Source organism: Doryrhamphus excisus, chromosome 19 (genome assembly GCF_030265055.1).
Source record: "Doryrhamphus excisus isolate RoL2022-K1 chromosome 19, RoL_Dexc_1.0, whole genome shotgun sequence".
NCBI lineage: Eukaryota > Metazoa > Chordata > Actinopteri > Syngnathiformes > Syngnathidae > Doryrhamphus > Doryrhamphus excisus.
This window is the reverse complement of record NC_080484.1, coordinates 6,237,411-6,257,541: the sequence shown is the minus strand read 5'-3', so window position 1 is coordinate 6,257,541 and position 20,131 is coordinate 6,237,411. Positions and strand designations below refer to the sequence as shown.

At 40.0% G+C, this 20,131-nt stretch overlaps 3 protein-coding genes across 9 annotated transcripts in view; 2 read left to right on the top strand and 1 right to left on the bottom strand.

Moving 5' to 3' along the window:
- Positions 1–555: 555 nt before the first annotated feature.
- Positions 556–9,678, top strand: plgrkt (plasminogen receptor, C-terminal lysine transmembrane protein). Its single transcript, XM_058056061.1, has 5 exons — positions 556–707; positions 965–1,080; positions 7,641–7,771; positions 7,925–8,034; positions 9,381–9,678. Exons 2-5 carry the CDS (start codon positions 1,000–1,002, stop codon positions 9,506–9,508), a joined length of 450 nt encoding a protein of 149 aa, XP_057912044.1. The 5' UTR covers positions 556–707; positions 965–999; the 3' UTR covers positions 9,509–9,678.
- Positions 8,831–20,131, bottom strand: part of LOC131106715 (tyrosine-protein kinase JAK2-like) — a 24,646-nt gene continuing 13,345 nt past the window's right edge. For 5 of the 7 annotated variants that reach the window (XM_058056044.1, XM_058056048.1, XM_058056047.1 and 2 more), the window contains 13 exons: positions 19,951–20,085; positions 19,433–19,520; positions 19,238–19,365; positions 19,032–19,170; positions 18,819–18,970; positions 16,596–16,746; positions 16,382–16,515; positions 16,124–16,313; positions 14,345–14,469; positions 14,107–14,279; positions 13,912–14,029; positions 13,725–13,838; positions 8,831–13,634 (listed from right to left, as the gene is read on the bottom strand). In XM_058056044.1, coding sequence (XP_057912027.1) covers positions 13,530–13,634; positions 13,725–13,838; positions 13,912–14,029; positions 14,107–14,279; positions 14,345–14,469; positions 16,124–16,313; positions 16,382–16,515; positions 16,596–16,746; positions 18,819–18,970; positions 19,032–19,170; positions 19,238–19,365; positions 19,433–19,520; positions 19,951–20,085 — 1,752 coding nt within the window. In that variant the 3' untranslated portion in view covers positions 8,831–13,529. The remainder of the gene's footprint in view (positions 13,635–13,724; positions 13,839–13,911; positions 14,030–14,106; positions 14,280–14,344; positions 14,470–16,123; positions 16,314–16,381; positions 16,516–16,595; positions 16,747–18,818; positions 18,971–19,031; positions 19,171–19,237; positions 19,366–19,432; positions 19,521–19,950; positions 20,086–20,131) is intronic. The other 2 variants (XR_009120123.1, XM_058056046.1) reach the window with 2 other exon arrangements.
- Positions 9,873–14,030, top strand: rln1 (relaxin 1). Its single transcript, XM_058057622.1, has 2 exons — positions 9,873–10,492; positions 12,766–14,030. The coding sequence occupies exons 1-2, from the start codon at positions 10,253–10,255 to the stop codon at positions 13,126–13,128; spliced, it is 603 nt and encodes a 200-aa protein (XP_057913605.1). The 5' UTR covers positions 9,873–10,252; the 3' UTR covers positions 13,129–14,030.

Genomic DNA, 20,131 nt, shown 5'->3' with positions numbered 1-20,131 from the left:
TGTATATTTGCCACAGAACACAAAACATGTTATAGTTTATGAACAGACTTTAAGAAATTTTCACAAAGATATTGTTAGAAGTAATAATATAAACACATTTAGAAGCTAGTGAAACCACATCACAATTAATCTTATGCCACCTGAAGAATGAAACTACATATGGCTACAAGTAAATAACGACAACCAAGGTTCCGCTGTACTACTACTAATCAGCCACCATCACACATAAAGTTACTGTTGCCAGGTAACAGTCACCTTTATTTGTCCATGACATACGGGACACACCTTAGTGACGATAAGGTGTGTTCCAGGAATGTTCTTTGGCATAAATAAAAAAAAATATGAAAACATGTCATGTAATGACCAACAGAGGGCGCCCTTTCTGACATGCTTCATACCACTGCCCTCGATATAAAATATACACCTTTGGTTTGTTCTGATAGTGTCGTATTTTTTTTTAATGTTTTTAATCTTTTACGAGCCTGACTTTAGATTTGTTTACCGCTTTCCGTAAGGGAGCAAGAAGGTGAATTTTAATGCCTTTATTCTGAAGGATTACAGCGGAAGTGGGAAAGTCACAAACGGAAATGGAAAGTGCCGAACACGGAAAATGACGTTTTGAGTTGTGACCTATTGGAATTTGTGACAACCGTGTTCTATAGTGCCACTAGCCATCTATTTCAACAAAATAACTTGAAATAATTCAGGTATGTGTGTTTGCACAGTTATTGGTCTACATCGCAGGCGAAACACTGTTAGCTTCTGTGAGCAATTATGTATAGTAATCGACTGTCTTCGAAAGTAAAGCTAACTAATGTCACACCAATGTCATTTGAACTTTCGAATTTAAGCCCCAAAAAGTTTAGTCACTGTTTTTTTTTTCGTGAAAATGGCCATGTTGAGAATGGAGTACACTAAGAAGCTAATTGTACAGTAACCAGGTGTGTACTTGTACTATCACCAGGTGACCAACCATCAACTACCACCACCAACATCATCATGGGCTTTCTACTGTCGAAATCCATGGATGCCAACTTGAAGAAGCAGCAAGAGTTCATGCTTCACAACACCAGGCTGCAGGTGAATGTGTACAAATTTGAATCTTGAATGTTGAATCTTGAGCATGCCCTAATCGAGAGCTACCAGTGCACCATATAGTTCAACTGGTTTTTACCCAGTAAGGAGGTTTGGGATCATATCTCGTACTCAAAAGCAACAGAAAAAGTGCTACTAACAAATGTAATTGCATCTCTATCCTGGCTACTCAGTACAATATGGCTAGGTGACATGACAATAATACATCCCTCGGTACAACTAGCATTTTTATTGCAGGCTCCCTATCCAACGGCAATACCGTAGAAAGTAAACTTGGGTCTACCTCTTTTAGAGTAGTCAGTGTCCAGCTTGTATAGCAGCATAACTTTACTATCATAGCTTCACTACTGCAAATGCACTGACATTATTGGCCAAAATGGTGGCAGCGCAAGTGAGTATCGAGAGAATTGTGTCTTGCATAGTGGTGGTAGCATTGTAGTCTGGGGCCACACGAGTGCTGCCATTACTGTGGCACAGGGAGCTGCCTTTCATTGAGGATTAACATGAATTTCCGACAGGGCACAGAGTCAGGAGATGGGAAAGACCTGGGTTCGAATCTCGGCTTGGCATTTGCAATTGGAAGTTTGTGTGAATGGTTGTTTGTCTATATGTGCTCTGTGATTGGCTGGCCACCAGTCCAGGGTGTACTCTGGTACATGGATGAATTCCGATATGTACTTCAACACTGGCTCCCTCGCTTGAGTTAGCATCACGGTCCCAAGGCTGCACGAGTGCTGCCTGCGGCAGATGCGGTTTGATGAGTTTTAACACTGTGTAATGTGACATTGTCGAGGCATCGGACATAGTCTGGGGCTGCACAAGTGCTGCTGGCACTGTGGGGTGCTGTGGTTACATTGAGGATAAGCATGAATTCCAACATGTACAGTGCTTTGACATTGGCTTCTTTGGCAGTAGAGCTGGACGATATATCGCAATTTTTTTTAAAACACCAATATTTATTTTAAGCATATCAAAAATAAGCATATGGTTCATATGGATATAGACTGGATTTGATGTGGAGATCTCATGTTTCAAGATGGCGCCGCCCTGGTGGCAGCATGTTAAGGCAGCTCTGTGTCTCCTGCTACATTTATTTTATTTTATTTTATTTTATTTTATTTTATTTTATTTTATTTTATTTTATTTTATTTTATTTTATTTTATTTTATTTTATTTTATTTTATTTTATTTTATTTTATTTTATTTTATTTTATTTTATTTTATTTTATTTTATTTTATTTTATTTTATTACTTATTTATTTATCTACTATTTATTAGTGTTTAATAATGCTTTATTTATTACTTCCATGCTGTTTTTTGTGTCATGCCGACCCCTGATGTTCATCTTGTTACGTTTGGAGTTTGCCGTTTGCTCCATTGTTTACACTCAGGAACAGATGCTAGCTATGAGCACCCTTTTGCTAGGCGAAGCGATCGTAGTTGCCCGCAGCAATACGGGGGAGGGGAGGCTGCATAGCTGGAGTGAACAGCAAACAAGACGGTATAAAGGTTGCTGGATAAAGACGGTATTAACCATGTTTACCGTCTGTCGTCACGTGAAATGGAAGCACTAACGGCGCTAGGCCGGCTACAGAGGCTACCGTTAGTGCAGCTTGATTACACAATTGATTGAACAATATATTTAACTTTTTTTCTTATTTAAAGATGAGTTAATATTTTATTTCAACTGCTATTGTTCTATAAGATTGTTTACATTTTGATAAAACTTTGCATGCATATTTGGATTTGACTCACCGTGTGGAAAAAAATGTGTGGATTATGAGTTTTGGTACATATCGCTCAGCGCTGTTTGGTGGAGGTGGTGTCGGGGTCCAGGGCTGCACGAGTGCTGTGGGCACTGTGGGCAATCTGCGGTTCATTGAGGATAAACATGAATTCTAACATGTACTTTGTCATCCTGAAGATTGGCATAGTGTGGCGGTCTGATATGATAATTTATAGTCATATTATAATATTATTGTCTCTTGAGAAGATGAAAGCAAATGCTTGCTGAAAAGTAAGGGTTGTATGAGGGCTTGAAACTGGAACTGATCATTTCTCTTTGTATGATTATTCTCAGTGGGAAAGTCCAACAAACACTCCACTTTCCACAAACAATACTCCATTTTGCAGATGAACGACTTTCATTTCCTCTACCCCCACTTTTGGGGGATGGGGTGACAATTTCCCGTGATGAATAATGTCTTCAAGCAGCAGGACGGCAGCTGTGGAAGTGTTATATTAGTCATATTAGACATCTTGTCACTTGTGCGCGCCCTCAGCCCAGCTGCCCCAGCTTCTCCAGGAAACGCATCTCATTTGAACGGCATTGTCGTATCCACGTGTACAAACATGTTGCAATGCAAATATCATTTGTCATTTTTTCATTATTTGCATAAAAGGAATATGACCCCAGTAGTACAAATGAAAGTAATATCTTACACATGAATGAGCTACTATCTCTTGATAAACGTCACCTACGGGAAGACCCTTTTAATTGTACATTGTAGAAAAGGCATCATCATGCAAATACACTACATACAGGTATGTGGTTTTTCCCCTTTTATTTCAAAGGGGCCCTAACTCCGGCTCTTTGTGACATCACAGTGTGTGGACAGTGAGCACAAGATGACTGTGGAGAATAATAGAGGAGTGGGGTGCAAATTACAGGTTCACCAATGTGTGGAGTTGCTAATAGCCTTTTTCTACAACACTCGAGTTTTTAAAAATAAACAGAAACCCTGTAATTAACACATTTCCAGTACCGATATTGTGCCCGCAAGATTGCCCGCACTCACTAAACCGTGGACCTATGTTACCACTAAGTCTTGTACCAACAAAAATAGAAAGTGGGGTTCGGCGGTAGTCCCGAAGTGCTTAGGAGTGGGACAAATTAAAGGAAATACAGCTGGAATAGGTGCAGATTTTGGAAGATCTAGAAAGCTTTCTGTGCGGGTTATTGTGTATAGCTGCTCTATCTAGGAGTCCACAACTGAAAATGCCCCCTTAAGAGATGCTTTTTATTTTAGTATAACCAACTCCCTACGATGCAATACTAATTTGACTGTCCCTAGTACCAACAACCAGCGGTTAGAGCACTGCCACCATGACACAGCAGTTTGGGCACAGTGAAGGGGAACTGCCGCTGTAGCTATGGAGCTACCTTACAAAAAAATGGAAGATGGATATGATATCTGCATGTATTAAAAAAATAATAAAATGTAAATTGTACTAAATAAAGCAACAAACTGTTGCTTGATCAACATGGACATTGAAACTGTTGCAAAAGTATTTTTCAGACTATAAGTCGCTTCAGAGTATCACACACAACAGGCCGACTAGGTGTCTTGTATGCTAACATTATTTATCTACACCAGGGGTCTCAAACACGCGGCCCGTGGGCCAAATGTGGCCCGCAGGACACTAGTTTGAGGCCCCCGCCTTGATATGAAAGTTTAATGTTAGTGCCGCCCGCGCAAGTTTGATGTTCATGTACCCAGAAAAAATTATTACGTTTGATTAATGTTCATATTAAAGGTTAAATAACTGTTAATAGTTATCCTCCCTATCCGTGTGGAAGTGGTATGTTTTTGGCTATTTAAGTTTAAAGGAAATAACTTGAAGGCTACTGTTTAGGTCGCTAGCTCTCTAGTTTGCGAGTTAGCATGTGTCTCAAGACCCTGCAGTTGCGCAATATGTTGTAAATAAAAAGAGTATAAATGTGACTATAGTCGTGTTTTGTCATGTCTACAGGGCTCTAATAATGCTTTGTTCATTTTAATCTGAAAAAAATAATTTGTCTACCCACCAATTATATGTGGTTTCTTAAGTTTTTATTATTTGCCGTTTTATTATTATTATTATATTTATTTATTACTGATTGATTGATTTTCTTTATTCTTGTTTATTTATTTTTCATCTTATTTCGTGTAGAAAAATAAAAATTAAGATATTTGAGAACAGTGGAATGTTTTATCAGAGCTTTTCTTGTAGAAAATCGGAACCAAAGCAAAGTTTATTAATTTTCCTGTTTTTAATAAATGCGTTTTTTTTTTTTTTTTGGAAAACCTGATGCGGCCCCGTCTCACCCAGACCCTAGCTCCAGTGGCCCCCAGGTAAATTGAGTTTGAGACCCCTGATCTACACAATAGCATAAAGAACATACCTGGAGATCCTGAACAGGCTAACTCAACATAACACACTAGCAAGTTGCCACTAAGCAAGTTCAGCGAGCTCCCAATCTCATTCCACATCAATATATCCAAGATTAGAGCGCCCTCTTGCGCCAACCTATGAAAAAAGGTGCGACTTATAGTCCGGAAAATACAGTATTTGGATATATAACTATAAGCAAAACTGTGAAAAAGTGTGACTTTTTGTCTGTAAATAATAATGTATTGTAGTAGTAATAATTGTATTTTGGCACTAAACATATGAGTGGTCCTTCCGGAAATGTTGGTGAGTTTTGTCGCTGTGTTTGCCGTCTGCCGTCACTTAGACGCCCCCTTGCCTGTAATAAAAGAAATCAGCTCCACATGACTACTTGAAAGTCAACAATAATTTTTTGACGTGTGGCCAATCAGTGCAAACAGCATGCATCTTTAAAAAAGCCAGAGAAGGCTTGATTGCTGTTCATTTTCTGGAGTGGGGTGTATTGCTTTGAACGCACCATTTGACGTGCGGCTGCAGGTGAATGCACCTCATCCCTTCTAAGTGTTTTCATGGCGTCCCTGGCCGAGTCCTGCGAGCCCACCCACCGTCGACATAGGAGAGCAATCTCATTAGTGGCGTGTAAAGCGATCTTATTACACCCCTTTTTTAATAGCTGGGGGGCGAGGGGGGCAGAATCACCGTCCATTGTTGTTCAGGTCATTTTTAGCTCACCTTTGCGTCATGTTTGTTCAACATTCAGTTTTCCCCACAGGACTGCAATCTGTTTGTGGTGTTGGGGGGGGGGGGGGGTGAATGCATCATCATCATCCTCTAGTTATGATGCATGTACATTTCTATGGACAATGTGTGGAAGTGTCCAATCAGACGAGGGATGCTCTGATCCACAGTATTTCACTTTCCGATACCTGAACTGTGAACAACTATCTGCTTTAAATGCAAGCACACCAAAAGAATATCAGCAAACTTTTGCTGATATTCTACCAGCTATATGTTTGTTGATATTCTACTAGCTATATTGGCTAATATTCTTCTAGCTACTGTACGCATGTTTGGTGTGGTTGCATATTTACAGCAGATGTTTGCCTCGCTGTGAATACTTTGGCAACAATGAAATACAGACAAATCGAAAATTTGGTAATCGAGTATTCTATCGAAATTTTTGTCAATTAATCGAGTAATCGGATAAAACATATTTTTGCTTGTTTAAAGAGAAATAATAAATTCACAAGAAAAAATAAAACATATGACTAAGTAATGAAGGAGCAATTGGTTGAATTATTTAGATAATGGAGTGTTTATTTCTTAAATGGGCATAGTACATAGTGTAAGTGCTGGTTATGTATATATACTATATATACTATATGTCTTAAATGGACATAGTTCACAGTGTAATGTGGTTATGTATATATACTATATATACTATACGTTTTAAATGGACATAGTACATAGTGTAAGTGCTGGTTATGTATATATACTATATATATTATATATATACTATATGTCTTAAATGGACATAGTACATAGTGTAAGTCCTGGTTATGTGTATATACGCCATATATACTATATGTCTTAAATGGACATAGTTCATAGTGTAATGGTGGTTATGTATATATACTATATATACTATATGTCTTAAATGGACATAGTACATAGTGTAAGTGCTGGTTATGTGTATATATATCATATATACTATATGTCTTAAATGGACATAGTACATAGTGTAAGTGCTGGTTATGTGTATATATACCATATATACTATATAGTATATACTACATGTCTTAAATGGATATAGTACATAGTGTAATGGTGGTTATGTATATATACTATATATACTATATGTCTTAAATTGACATAGCACATAGTGTAAGTGCTGGTTATGTATATATACTATATATATTACATATATACTATATGTCTTAAATGGACATAGTACATAGTGTAAGTCCTGGTTATGTGTGTATATACTATATATACTATTTGTCTTAAATGGACATAGTTCATAGTGTAATGGTGGTTATGTATATATACTATACGTATATACTATATGTGTTAAATGGACATAGTACATAGTGTAAGTGCTGGTTATGTATATATACGATAGTATGTCTTAAATGGACATAGTACATAGTGTAAGTGCTGGTTATGTATATATACTATCTATACTATATGTCTTAAATGGACATAATACATAGTGTAAGTGCTGGTTATGTGTATATATACTATATATCTTAAATGGACATAGTACATAGTGTAAGTGGTGGTTATGTTTTGAGTGTTGCTCATGGGTAGGAATACCTGTGGACAATGTGCAACCCACTGTATAAGGCACTCTGCTGTTGGAGTTGACTGGAGTGTTTTGCGTATTTGTGTAGATGGAACGTCAGATGGAGATGCAGAACCAGATGCGGGAGCGACAGATGGCCATGCAGGTGGCCGGGTCCAGAGAGTTCCTCAAATACTTTGGAACATTCTTCGTAGTGGCCTCCACAGGACTGGCCCTCGGGTGAGGTTTTCATGCTTTTGTGCAGAGACCTTTAGCAAAGAATCATCTTGTATGTCTCAGTAACTGCAGTCCATGCAGATGCTGACTCAGCACTTTGTCAGTCAAACCATGTTGTTGCTGTAGAAATAATCATATATGATCTTTGTCATGCAGGGCCATGAAGACAAAGAAGCCGGCCATGATGGCCCCCATCTTTCCTCTCAGCTTCGTCCTAGCCTACCAGTTGGACCAAGCTTACGGGACCCTCATTCATCGAATGAGAGGTACGTGTCTTCCTAAATCCTGGAAACTCTGGTGTTCTCATCTAATCCTAATCTGTTCATCCCACAATATATATCTCCTGAACACTGTTATCACCTATAGTGTTCACCTACACGGCGCAAGGCCATCATGTTCCACTCTTGTCCTAGAAAGGATCTTTGACTCGTGTTCCTTAAGAACAGCACTCCTGTCATCTAGACGATCTTTGTCTAGCGTTTTTGCAGTTTGTCCTCAAAGAAGACTAGTACTTTAGCAGTAGGTACTTAAATACCACAGAGTGCTTATTTGAAGGATCTTTGCCTCGGGTTTTTGCAGGCGGTCCTCAAAAACAGTGAATCACACTCCCTTTAGAACAGGGGTCTCAAACTCAATTTACCTGGGGGCCACTGGAGCTAGGGTCTGGGCAAGGCTGGGCCGCATCAGGTTTTCCAAAAAAAAAAACAACGCATTTATTAAAAACAGAAAAATATACAAACTTTTCAGTGCTTTGGTTCCGATTTTCTACAATAAAAGCTCTGATAAAAAAATTCCACTGTTCTCAAATATCCTAATTTGTATTTTTCTGCACAAAATAAGATGAAAAATAAATAAACAAATCAAGAATAAAGAAAATAAATCAATCAGTAATAAATAAATATAATAAATTGGCAAATAATAAAAACTTAAGAAACCACATATAGTTTGTGGGTAGACAAATTATTTTTTTCAGATTAAAATTAAAGTATTATTAGAGCACTGTAGACATGACAAAACACGACTATAGTCACATTTATACTCTTTTTATTTACAACATATTGTGCAACTACAGGGTCTTGAGACACATGCTAACTCGCAAACTAGAGAGCTAGCAACCTAAACGGTGGCCTTCAAGTTATTTCCTTTAAACTTAAATAGCCAAAAACTTACCACTTCCACACGGATAGGGAGGATAACTATTAACAGTTATTTAACCTTTAACATGAACATTAATCAAACGTAATAATTTTTTCTGGGTACATGATAGCATACAGCATCCATATCAAACTTGCGCGGGCCGCACTAATATTAAACTTTCATATCAAGGCGGCGGCCTCAAACTAGTGTCCTGCGGGCCACATTTGGCCCGCGGGCCGCGTGTTTGAGGCCCCTGCTTTAGAAGGATCTTTGACAGGTGTTTTTGCAGTAGGTACTTAAAAACAGAGGGCTCTTTTCATCGGAAATATCTTTGAATAATGATTTACATTTTAGCAGTAGGACACCACATATGTATTAGAAACATATGTAACGTGTGTACTCTATACTATGATGATTTGTAGTAGAACATGCTTTGTCTCCATGACACAGCCCTGTGCTCTCCATCGTCCTCTAGGCGAGGCCGAGAGCATCATGGCGTCAGAACACGAGCGCCTGGCCCTTCCTCATGGGACTCCAACCTTCGACAGCGTCGAGAAAGCCCGTCGCGCTAAGAGCAGCTTGGCCTCCATCTTAGACAAGTGATGGATGGAACAGCTAAGTCACATCTTTTTTTGTGCCAAAATTAAATCCTGATTATTAAACCAAGAAATGAACCATTAAAATCCCGGAATAGATTAGCCATTCATTCATGAAATGGCGAAATATCCTCTGGAATAATTACATTACAACTGTTTTTAGTCACATTATGAACGATATCATTTGGAATCAGCCATGTAATAAATGTATATAAAAGCTTTTACTATATAAAACACTTCCAATGTCCATGTTGATCATTTAGCTTCAGCTCTATTTGATATATATCTATATATATATCTTTAATGTTGGCACAAAAAACCTTTTACCATTGAACTCATCTGTTCTGAGTCCAAATGTAATCACTTGAAATACTACCGAGGGTGTAAAAAAATGAAAGGGTTTTTGTCATAAAGCCAAAGAAAAAGCCAGGCAGAGTTATTCCTGGTATGCTATGTCCAAGCCATGACATATAGAAGGATTATTATTGTAGAAAGTCACCATTTGGTTGAAAGGTAGACCTGCGGGTGCAAATAGAGACGAAATAACTGATCACGTCATCGATGGGAATGACGCACGTGCGTGTTTGTGCGAGGGAGGGGATGGACTTGCCGACTTCACGGGTGACGGTTAAAGAGCTCACGTCCACGCCACGTCCACCAGCACAGAGCAACCCAGACGTCCGTTCAGACTTGAGACTGACATCAAGTCAAGCCCAACTTGTGCTGCCGGTGGAGTGGCCCGGTCCCAAAAATGCTTTGTGGAGCCACAGTGTGCGTGCTCACTCTGGCGCTGTGCGCGGGCCACGGCGTGCGGGCTGAAGCGCTCGTAGCACGGGACTTTGGCGTCAAGCTGTGCGGCAGGGAATTCATCAGAGCCGTCATTTTCACCTGCGGGGGCTCACGCTGGAGGCGCTCCATGGGTAAGTACATATTTCTCTTCTTAGTACGCTCAAATTGGTTGATTTTTTTAAGGAGAAAAGTCCAATCTGTAGTCCAGTCAGCACCATAGACAGTTCCCTCTGCACTGTGCTAACATACTAACATTCTAATGCTCTCACACACAAACTCATGTTTGCTTCAGAAGAACTCTACTGTGGAAACAGTGGACAGTGGCGCTCTTTAAAAGTATATTTTAGACACTGTTGGTGAAATCCAAGCTGCCCAAAAAGAAATGAGCGGAATATAAAAATACCATACAATGACATTTCGGACATTTTGTAATGTCACAAAAGATGCCCTTTTAAAAGCACGTATATTTTACACAATCTTTGCATTATGTCACAAAAGCTGCTCTTTAAAATGATATTTTGGAAGCTTTTGGTTAAAAAAATTGTAGAGTATAAAAATAACCTACATATTCAACCCACTCGGAATGTTTTTTGGTATGTCAAGGAATATGCCACCAAAGTTGCTCTTTAAAATGATATTTTAGAAGCTTTTGGCAAAAAATAGCAGAGTATAAAAATAACCTACATATTCAACCCACTAAGAGTTTTTTTGGTATGTCACAGAATATGTCACCAATGTTGCTCTTTTAAAGTATATTTTGGAAGCTTTTGGTTAAAAAAATAGAGTATAAAAATAACCTAACCCACTTGGAGTTTTTTGGTATGTCAAGGAATATGTCACCAAAGTTGCTCTTTAAAATGATATTTTAGAAGCTTTTGGCAAAAAAATAGCAGAGTATAAAAATAACCTACATATTCAACCCACTAGGAGTTTTTTGGTATGTCATGGAATATGTCACCAAAGTTGCTCTTTTAAAGTATATTTTGGAAGCTTTTGGTTAAAAAAATAGCAGAGTGTAAAAATAACCTAACCCACTTGGAGTTTTTTGGTATGTCACGGAATATGTCACCAAAGTTCCCACAAGGAATGTTTTTCGGTATGTACAGGAATATGTCACCAAAGTTGCTCTTTAAAATGATATTTTAGAAGCTTTTGGTTAAAAAAAATAGCAGAGTATAAAAATAACCTACATATTCAACAACCCAGTAGGAGTTTTTTGGTATTTCACGGAATATGTCACCAAAGTTACTCTTTTAAAGTATATTTTGGAAGCTTTTGGTTAAAAAAATAGTGACGTATAAACATAACCTACATATTCAACCCACTCGGAATGGTTTTCAGTATGTCATGGAATATGTCACCAAAGTTGCTCTTTAAAAGTATATTTTGGAATATACAACCCAAGTATATTCAACCCAACAGATATATTATATTTTCAGTTATGTCACGTAATATGTCAAAAAAGCTGCCATTTTGAAAGCATATTTCAGAAGCTTTTGGAGAAATCTTATATCTTATATTTATGAAGCTATTTGTGAAATACACTTGTGTATTCAACCCATTGGACATTTTGGTCGGGAATATTTGAGTTACACCACAAAAGTCGCCCTTTATAAGTATATTTTAGAAGCTTTTGGTGAAATCCAGTCTGGTAAATATAGTAGAATCTAATAACTGACATATTCAAACAATCAGACAACATTTTTGTTTGGGATTTGGGTTAACATGGCACGAACGCATGCCTTGAAAAGTCTATTTTAGAAGCTATTGGTGAAATCTGACCTAGTAAATATAGTAGAATCTAATAACCTACATATTCAAGCAATCAGACAACATTTTGGTTTGGGATTTGGGTTAACGTGTCACAAACGCACGCCTTTAAAAGTCTATTTTAGAAGCTTTTGGTGAAATCTGAGCTGGTAAATATAGTAGAATCTAATAACTGACATATTCAATCAAACAACATTTTTGTTTGGGATTTGGGTTAACATGGCACGAACGCATGCCTTGAAAAGTATTTTAGAAGCTATTGGTGAAATCTGACCTGGTAAATATAGTAGAATCTAATAACCTACATATTCAAGCAGTAAGACAACATTTTGGTTTGGGATTTGAGTTAACGTGTCACAAACGCACGCCTTTAAAAGTCTATTTTAGAAGCTTTCGGTGAAATCTGAGCTGGTAAATATAGTAGAATCGAATAATTTACATATTTAAGCAGTCAGACAACATTTTGGTTTGGGATTTGAGTTAACGTGCCACGAACACACGCCTTGAAAAGTCTATTTTAGAAGCTTTTGGTGAAATCTGAGCTGGTAAATATAGTAGAATATAATAACTGACATTCAAACAATCAGACAACATATTTGTTTGGGATTTGGGTTAACGTGTCACAAACGCATGCCTTTAAAAGTCTATTTTAGAAGCTTTTGGTGAAATCCAAGCAGTTAGAAGTAACACTATGTAAATAAACAGTCTGCTTTCAGTCACATGACACAAATACCTGTTTTCCATCATCCTCCAGAAGCTGTCCGCTGGAGAGACAAGACGACGGACACCTCCTTCCACAAGGGCAGCCCCCTTTCCCTGCGAGCACCCCCGTCCTCTTCCTCCTCCCTGGAGGACCTCCTGTCCTTACGCCGGCAGCTGTGGGACACGTCTCACTTGTCTCCCGTTTTAGCCGTCCTGGCAGCAGAGGACCAGCACACGAGTGGCAGCAGCAGGAGGAGGAGAAGGAGTAGTAGGAGTAGGAGGAGGAGGCGGCACTTTTCTCTGGGAGTAGCGGGGATTTGCTGCAGCCAGGGATGCAATAAGAACGATATCGGACTCTTGTGTTGAGGTTGTGAGGACATCCTGTTTCTTTCTACTCGCATCACGGTCATCTTTCAGCATTTTGAAGAGAAATAAATATTGTCTAAATATGTAAGAAACCACTTATTTGTTTTGTTTTTCATCCCCACTTAATAATCGCCAACTAAAAATGTGATACATGACGTTTATTAGAAAGGGGAGGGTTTTAATGAGTTTTAAATATTTGTTTTCTTATTTTTTGTCCCTACGTAACACAAAAAAGCGCACAATGAGCAATGTTTGACCTATTTACACGTATAAAAATATATTAGTAAAAAAAAATGGATGATTCCTTAAAACGATATGATGAAATATTGGCTAGTTGTGGACTCCCCTAGGGACCCCTCTTCAGGTGTAGTGTATCCAGTCCTCACGTAAACAACACCAAGCTAGTCCGCGTTGTCTCGCGCCGTCTCCACGCTGTGGATTAACATCTGAAAAGTGGGCCTCCGTCCCGGCTCGCCGCTCCAGCACTCGGCCATCATGTGGCGTATCTGCCATGAAAGCGTGGTAACGTTATGTGTGTCACAGGTTTAATACTATTAATAATTCATAATCCTATTATCACTGAAGGAGCTGCTGACCTCCTGGGGGCAGTTCTCCGGCACGGGCAAGCGGTAGCCTTGCTTGAGAAGGTCGATGAGATGATAGACGATCATCTGCCCTTGCTTCTCGTGGCCCATCTGCTCCATGAACACCTGAATGGACACGCTAGACCCCCTTAGGTGTCTTTGGTTAAGCGTACATTGTATGTGTGGTGTGTTTAGGTACCGCAGGCGGGCTGTAGCTTTTATCACAGTAGGTGAAAAGCTCATAGAGGACCACTCCAAAACTCCACACGTCCGAGGCCACGGAGAACTTGCTCTCGGTCAAAGACTCTGGAGAATACCTTGGAGGAAAAGCAAACGGTAGTCACGGTTCGGCTCATTCTGGGATTCCGTATATTTATGGGGTGAAGGCGCTAACCAAAAAATGGGGCTCTCCCCGGGCTGCCTCACGGTGTAGTACTCCTTGTCCTGGGGCAGCACCTTGGTCAAACCAAAGTCGCCGATCTTCACCCTCAGTTCACTCTCCACCAGGATGTTCCTGGTGGCCAGGTCTCTGTGGATGTAGCGCTTGGTGGCCAGGTAGTGCATACCCTACGACATTACCGCACTATTAGCATGATTTCTGAGTACCTTTTCTTCTTTGACCTTCAGTCCACCTTGCAGATCTGGAGAGCATACAGCAGGAGTTTCTTGGAGTCAAAGTACGCCTTGTTTTTCAGGAGGTAGTCCCTCAAGCTGCCGTAGGGAAGATATTCCATGATCAAGCGCAGGTTCCTCCGTCCTGAAAGACGCTTGCATTTTAATAACCTTTGTAAAGCAACACATGTAGGTTACGGTACGGTGGTATAAAAAAAGTTTGGGCACCCCTGGTAATGTTCCAGATGTTCCTTAGTTTAGTTCCTTAGGTTGTTGGGATCATCCATTTTAGCAGACCAACACAGGGATAGATGGGAAGTCATTATGTCAACTAAAGTAGGCAGGGGCATACATTTGGGCACCCTTGACCTGCAAAATCTTCAATGATCAGGGGTGCCCAAACATTTTCATACCACGGTATATTTCAGGAAAAAGATCCAGTATGAATGATCTATTACCATTTCCACCTTTTAAAATTCAGTCATATCAAAACTGAATATTTTCTTGGAAAAAAAACAAAGGCTAAATAATCAAACCTGCTCAACACTATGTTTCAAAAGGCGTGGTAGAACCGCCCCTCGTCCTTATATGGGCATGGCTGTAAGCCAGCAAGCCCTGCTTCTCTCAGCAAAATAAAATAATCTTCATTCCATTTTCTTCTCGGATTGACTTTATTCCCATCATGTCATTTTTATCCCGACCTCATTTTTCAAAAACACCAACTTTATTCTGTTTTTCATGACTTAAAAAAAAGATATATTTTTGTTTAATAGTTCAACTCTGCTACTAAAATATTAAAATATTATATTTTTCCTATAATATCTTTCTTGTCAGAATCCAACTTTCTTCTCTTCATATTTTGACATTATAAATTACAAGTGTTATTTAATTTTTGCTGTTCTTTTACTTTTTCCAACTATTTCAACTTTTCTCTTGAAACCATGACTTTATTCCCACAATATTTCACTTTATTCCCATAATATTTACCCATATTTAACTTTATTCCAACAATATTTAACTTTATTCACAGAATATTTAACTTTATTCCCATAGTTCACTTTATTTCTATAATATTTAACTTTATTCCCATATTTCACTTCATTTCCATAATATTTAACTTTATTACCATAGTTAACTTTATTTATTTTATATATATTTATATATAAAATATATATTTTACTTTATTATTTTTTTCAACTATTTAAACTTTTCTCTTGAAACCATGACTTTATTCCCACAATATTTAACTTTATTCCCATATTTACCCATAATATTTAAGCATTACTTAATTTTTGCTGGTTTTTTTCATGTTTTTCAATTATTTAAACTTTTCTCTTGAAACCATGACTTTATTCCCATAATATTTACCCATAATATTTAACTTTATTCCCACAATATTTAACTTTATTCTCACAAAATAACTTTGTTTCTCAGAACATAAAATTTAAAAAAAATATATTTTTTCCTTGAAAATGTTGACTTTGTGCTCCCCAAATGACTTTTTCCCTGAAATCACAACTTTTATTCTCTTATTTAGATTTTGACTTCATTCTCCTGACAACAAAATATGACAACTTTATTTATGATTGTTTGCCATAATATTACAACTTCTAGAAACGTCTTTTTTCTGACTTCATCTTTCCTCCTAATATTACAACTTTTTCTTGTTGGACATTTTTCTCAAATATTTTTTGATTTTATTTTAGTAAAATGTAGATTTTTCCATTTTGGAAATAGTCATGTTAAGTTCTATTTTTAGGATGTGCCATAAATGGCTGTACGCCCCGCAGGTTGCCTACCCGCACTGTAGCACACTCCTTTGTACTTGACGATGTTGTCGTGATGGAGAGACTTGAGGATCTCGATCTCACGTTCAAAGTCCCTCATGTGCTCGGCCGTGCTGTGCTGCAGCTTCTTGACCGCCACCACCTCGCCCGTGCTGTCCTGCAAGGGGTCGTAGCGGCACATCTCCACGCTGCCGAAGTTGCCCTGCGAGAGGCGGACACGAAAGTTGAAATACGGACGGGCGATGGCGGCGTGCCATGCGGTTGTCTGACTTTGCCCAGCTGCTTGAGAAAGATGAGGTGTCGCTCCTCGAACTGCGCCGGCTCCTGGCTGTCGGAGGCCCAGGGAAGGCCGAAGCCTCGCGTCCGCGGGGGCAGCATGTCGCTCTCCACCAGCAGCTCGTAGTCTGGCCCACAAAACCAGGAGAAACATGAACGCAACGCTCTCGGTCTGGACTGGTGAGACGGGGGAAGGAAGTCTCCGTGCCTGGCGTGAACAGACTGTTGAGGTCTCGGATGACGGCTCGGAAAGACGGACGGTGTGACGCCTCGTAGTCCATGCAGCTGGCGATCAGGTTGGCCAGCTCCGCCCATTTAGGTGCCGGCAGCTGGTGCCTGTCCTGGTAGAACAGCAGCTTCTGCAGCCCAGAAGGGAACATTTTACTTGCGTACTATGTCACCAGAGCTGCTCTGAAAGTCTATTTTAGAAGCTTTTGGTGGAAGTTAAGAGAGTAAAAATGACCTGGCAGATGGCCCCTTAAAAGTCTATTTTAGAAGCTTTTGGTGGAAGTTAAGGTGGTAAAAATGACCTGACAGATGGCCCCTTAACAGTCTATTTTAGAAGCTTTTGGTGGAAGTTAAGGTGGTAAAAATGACCTGACAGATGGCCCCTTGAAAGTCTATTTTAGAAGCTTTTGGTGGAATGTAGTAAAAATGACCTGACAGATGGCCCCTTGAAAGTCTATTTTAGAAGCTTTTGGTGGAATGTAGTAAAAATGACCTGACAGATGGCCCCTTAAAAGTCTATTTTAGAAGCTTTGGGTGGAAGTTAAGGTGGTAAAAATGACCTGACAGATGGCCCCTTAAAAGTCTATTTTAGAAGCTTTTGGTGGAAGTTAGTAAAAATGACCTAACAGATGGCCCCTTAAAAGTCTATTTTAGAAGCTTTTGGTGGAAGTTAAGGTGGTAAAAATTACCTGACAGATGGCCCCTTAAAAGTCTATTTTAGAAGCTTTTGGTGGAAGTTAGAGTAAAAATGACCTGACAGATGGCCCCTTAAAAGTCTATTTTTAGAAGCTTTTGGTGGAAGGTAGTAAAAATGACCTGACAGATGGCCCCTTGAAAGTCTATTTTAGAAGCTTTTGGTGGAATGTAGTAAAAATGACCTGACAGATGGCCCCTTAAAAGTCTATTTTAGAAGTTTTTGGTGGAAGTTAAGAGAGTAAAAATGACCTGACAGATGGCCCCTTAAAAGTCTATCTTAGAAGCTTTTGGTGGAAGTTAGGGTGGTAAAAATGACCTGACAGATGGCCCCTTAAAAGTCTATTTTAGAAGCTTTTGGTGGAAGTTAAGGTGGTAAAAATGACCTGACAGATGGCCCCTTAAAAGTCTATTTTAGAAGCTTTTGGTGGAAGTTAAGGTGGTAAAAATGACCTGACAGATGGCCCCTTAAAAGTCTATTTTAGAAGCTTTTGGTGGAAGGTAGTAAAAATGACCTGACAGATGGCCCCTTGAAAGTCTATTTTAGAAGCTTTTGGTGGAATGTAGTAAAAATGACCTGACAGATGGCCCCTTAAAAGTCTATTTTAGAAGCTTTGGGTGGAAGTTAAGGTGGTAAAAATGACCTGACAGATGGCCCCTTAAAAGTCTATTTTAGAAGCTTTTGGTGGAAGTTAGTAAAAATGACCTAACAGATGGCCCCTTAAAAGTCTATTTTAGACGCTTTTGGTGGAAGTTAAGGTGATAAAAATGACCTGACAGATGGCCCCTTAAAAGTCTATTTTAGAAGCTTTTGGTGGAAGTTAAGGTAGTAAAAATGACCTGACAGATGGCCCCTTAAAAGTCTATTTTAGAAGCTTTTGGTGGAAGGTAGTAAAATGACCTGACAGATGGCCCCTTGAAAGTCTATTTTAGAAGCTTTTGGTGGAAGTTAAGGTGGTAAAAATGACCTGACAGATGGCCCCTTAAAAGTCTATTTTAGAAGCTTTTGGTGGAAGGTAGTAAAAATGACCTGACAGATGGCCCCTTTAAAAGTCTATTTTAGGAGCTTTTGGTGGAAGTTAAGGTGGTAAAAATGACCTGACAGATGGCCCCTTAAAAGTCTATTTTAGAAGCATTTGGTGGAAGTTAAGGTGGTAAAAATGACCTGACAGATGGCCCCTTAAAAGTCTATTTTAGAAGCATTTGGAGAAATTTTAAGATGGCAATTTTGGTGAAATCTAACAAGACAAATAGAGCAAAATATACAAACATGTTGAACCCAGGAGATGGAATATCAGAGCTATGTCACATGTCCCCAAAGCGGCCCTTTGAAAGTATATTTTACAAGCTTTTGGTGAAATCCAAACTGCTAAAAATAGAATCCAAAATGAGTACACATCTTAAAGTAAACTGTCGGTCAGTTGGACGTGGGAGCTGTTTACTTTTCCGACTAGGCTAAGCTTGCATGTGAGTGTAATGTTAGCTCATGTTGCTAAACTCTTTTGCTGACCTTGCAGCAGTCGAGGGCGCCGAGGGGCTTGTCTCCGCCGCTGCAGATCTCCCAGAGGGTGGTGCCGAAGCTCCACTTATCTGTGGCTAAACCCAGATTGTGGGGGTTCTGGATGCATTCGGGCGACACCCACGGGATCCGCTCCAACAGAACTGTGAGACCCGAGTGCAAGATGAGCGAGGAGAACATCTGGCGACGTTTGTGTGCCGTCACCTTCTTTGGGAAGCACGCCGATGCCGATGCCGGGGTCGCTGAGCTTGACGAAGGGTAGGCTGCCCGTCTTGTGGTCCTCCTTTCGGATCACCAGGACATTCTTGGCGCACACGTTACCGTGGACAACGTTCTTGTCTTCCTGCGGGACCACGTACATGTCACATCTTCTCATCACCTAAAAAAAAAAGGGCAGAGCGACGACCTACCAGGTAATGCATGGCCCAAGCCAGCTGCTTGGCCACCTCCAGCTTCCATACGATGTTGATGCTGCTTCGGTTCTTCTTCAAGTACGTGTCCAGAGACCCGAACTTTCCATACTCCTGAACCGTAATGTCTACAAGAGAGTCCATCTTGAGCGCATGACAGTGGCCAATGGGGACACACGTGTGAATTGTGCTTACTCTCGTCTCCGCAAACACAAATGCCGTAGTTGAGGAGCAAGTGCTTGTGGGAAAGCTGGCTCATCATGCTTGCGGCTTCGAAGAACGACTGCAAGGACGGACGTAGGAGAACATGGAGACCGGCGGTCAGTACTCGGCGTGTGGCGGTCCCTGGTGTCAGACGTCACTACGGAACATTCAGGATGGTACACAGGCGTAGCGACTTCCCACGCCAAAATGAATTAAATGAAACCAGCCAATCAGCCATCTTGAAGTATAACTGTCCGCGGGAGCGTTTTCCAAGTTCTCATTCCGTTGTTGTGGATCGATCCCGAGACTTTACCCGTCCCCACTGACTTTGTCTTAGCGTTGTGTTTCTCTTGTCACTCTGTCAGCCCCCCCCCCCCCCCCCCCCCGCTCCCCAGCAACTGCATCAGGTTGAAGTTTTATGTTAGCCAAACCAACCTAATGGTGGCCTTAACTGTGAGGATAGTGTACTGTTACACCCCCCCCGCCTCGGTGAGTAAAATAAAACCCACCTCGGAGTAGTTCCGATGGGCCTTGTCCAGGATCTTGACGACCACATGGATCTGATGAATCTCTCCGTAGTCTCCCAGCTCCTTCCTGATGCTGGAGAAGATCTTGGTGAAGGTCCCCCGGCCAAGGCTCTCGTTCTGGAAAGATCAACGTTAAGGAGATGGGATAGGACATTAGTCGTTT

Excerpts from the sequence above, each read along its gene's own strand:
- rln1 (XM_058057622.1), top strand. The coding sequence starts at position 10,253 with ATGCTTTGTGGAGCCACAGTGTGCGTGCTCACTCTGGCGCTGTGCGCG. Across the intron at positions 10,493-12,765 it reads GGAGAAAAGTCCAATCTGTA|TCTGCTTTCAGTCACATGAC; the intron begins GTCCAGTCAGCA and ends GTAAATAAACAG.
- plgrkt (XM_058056061.1), top strand. The coding sequence starts at position 1,000 with ATGGGCTTTCTACTGTCGAAATCCATGGATGCCAACTTGAAGAAGCAG. Across the intron at positions 1,081-7,640 it reads TTCACAACACCAGGCTGCAG|ATGGAACGTCAGATGGAGAT; the intron begins GTGAATGTGTAC and ends GTATTTGTGTAG. Across the intron at positions 7,772-7,924 it reads TCCACAGGACTGGCCCTCGG|GGCCATGAAGACAAAGAAGC; the intron begins GTGAGGTTTTCA and ends TTTGTCATGCAG.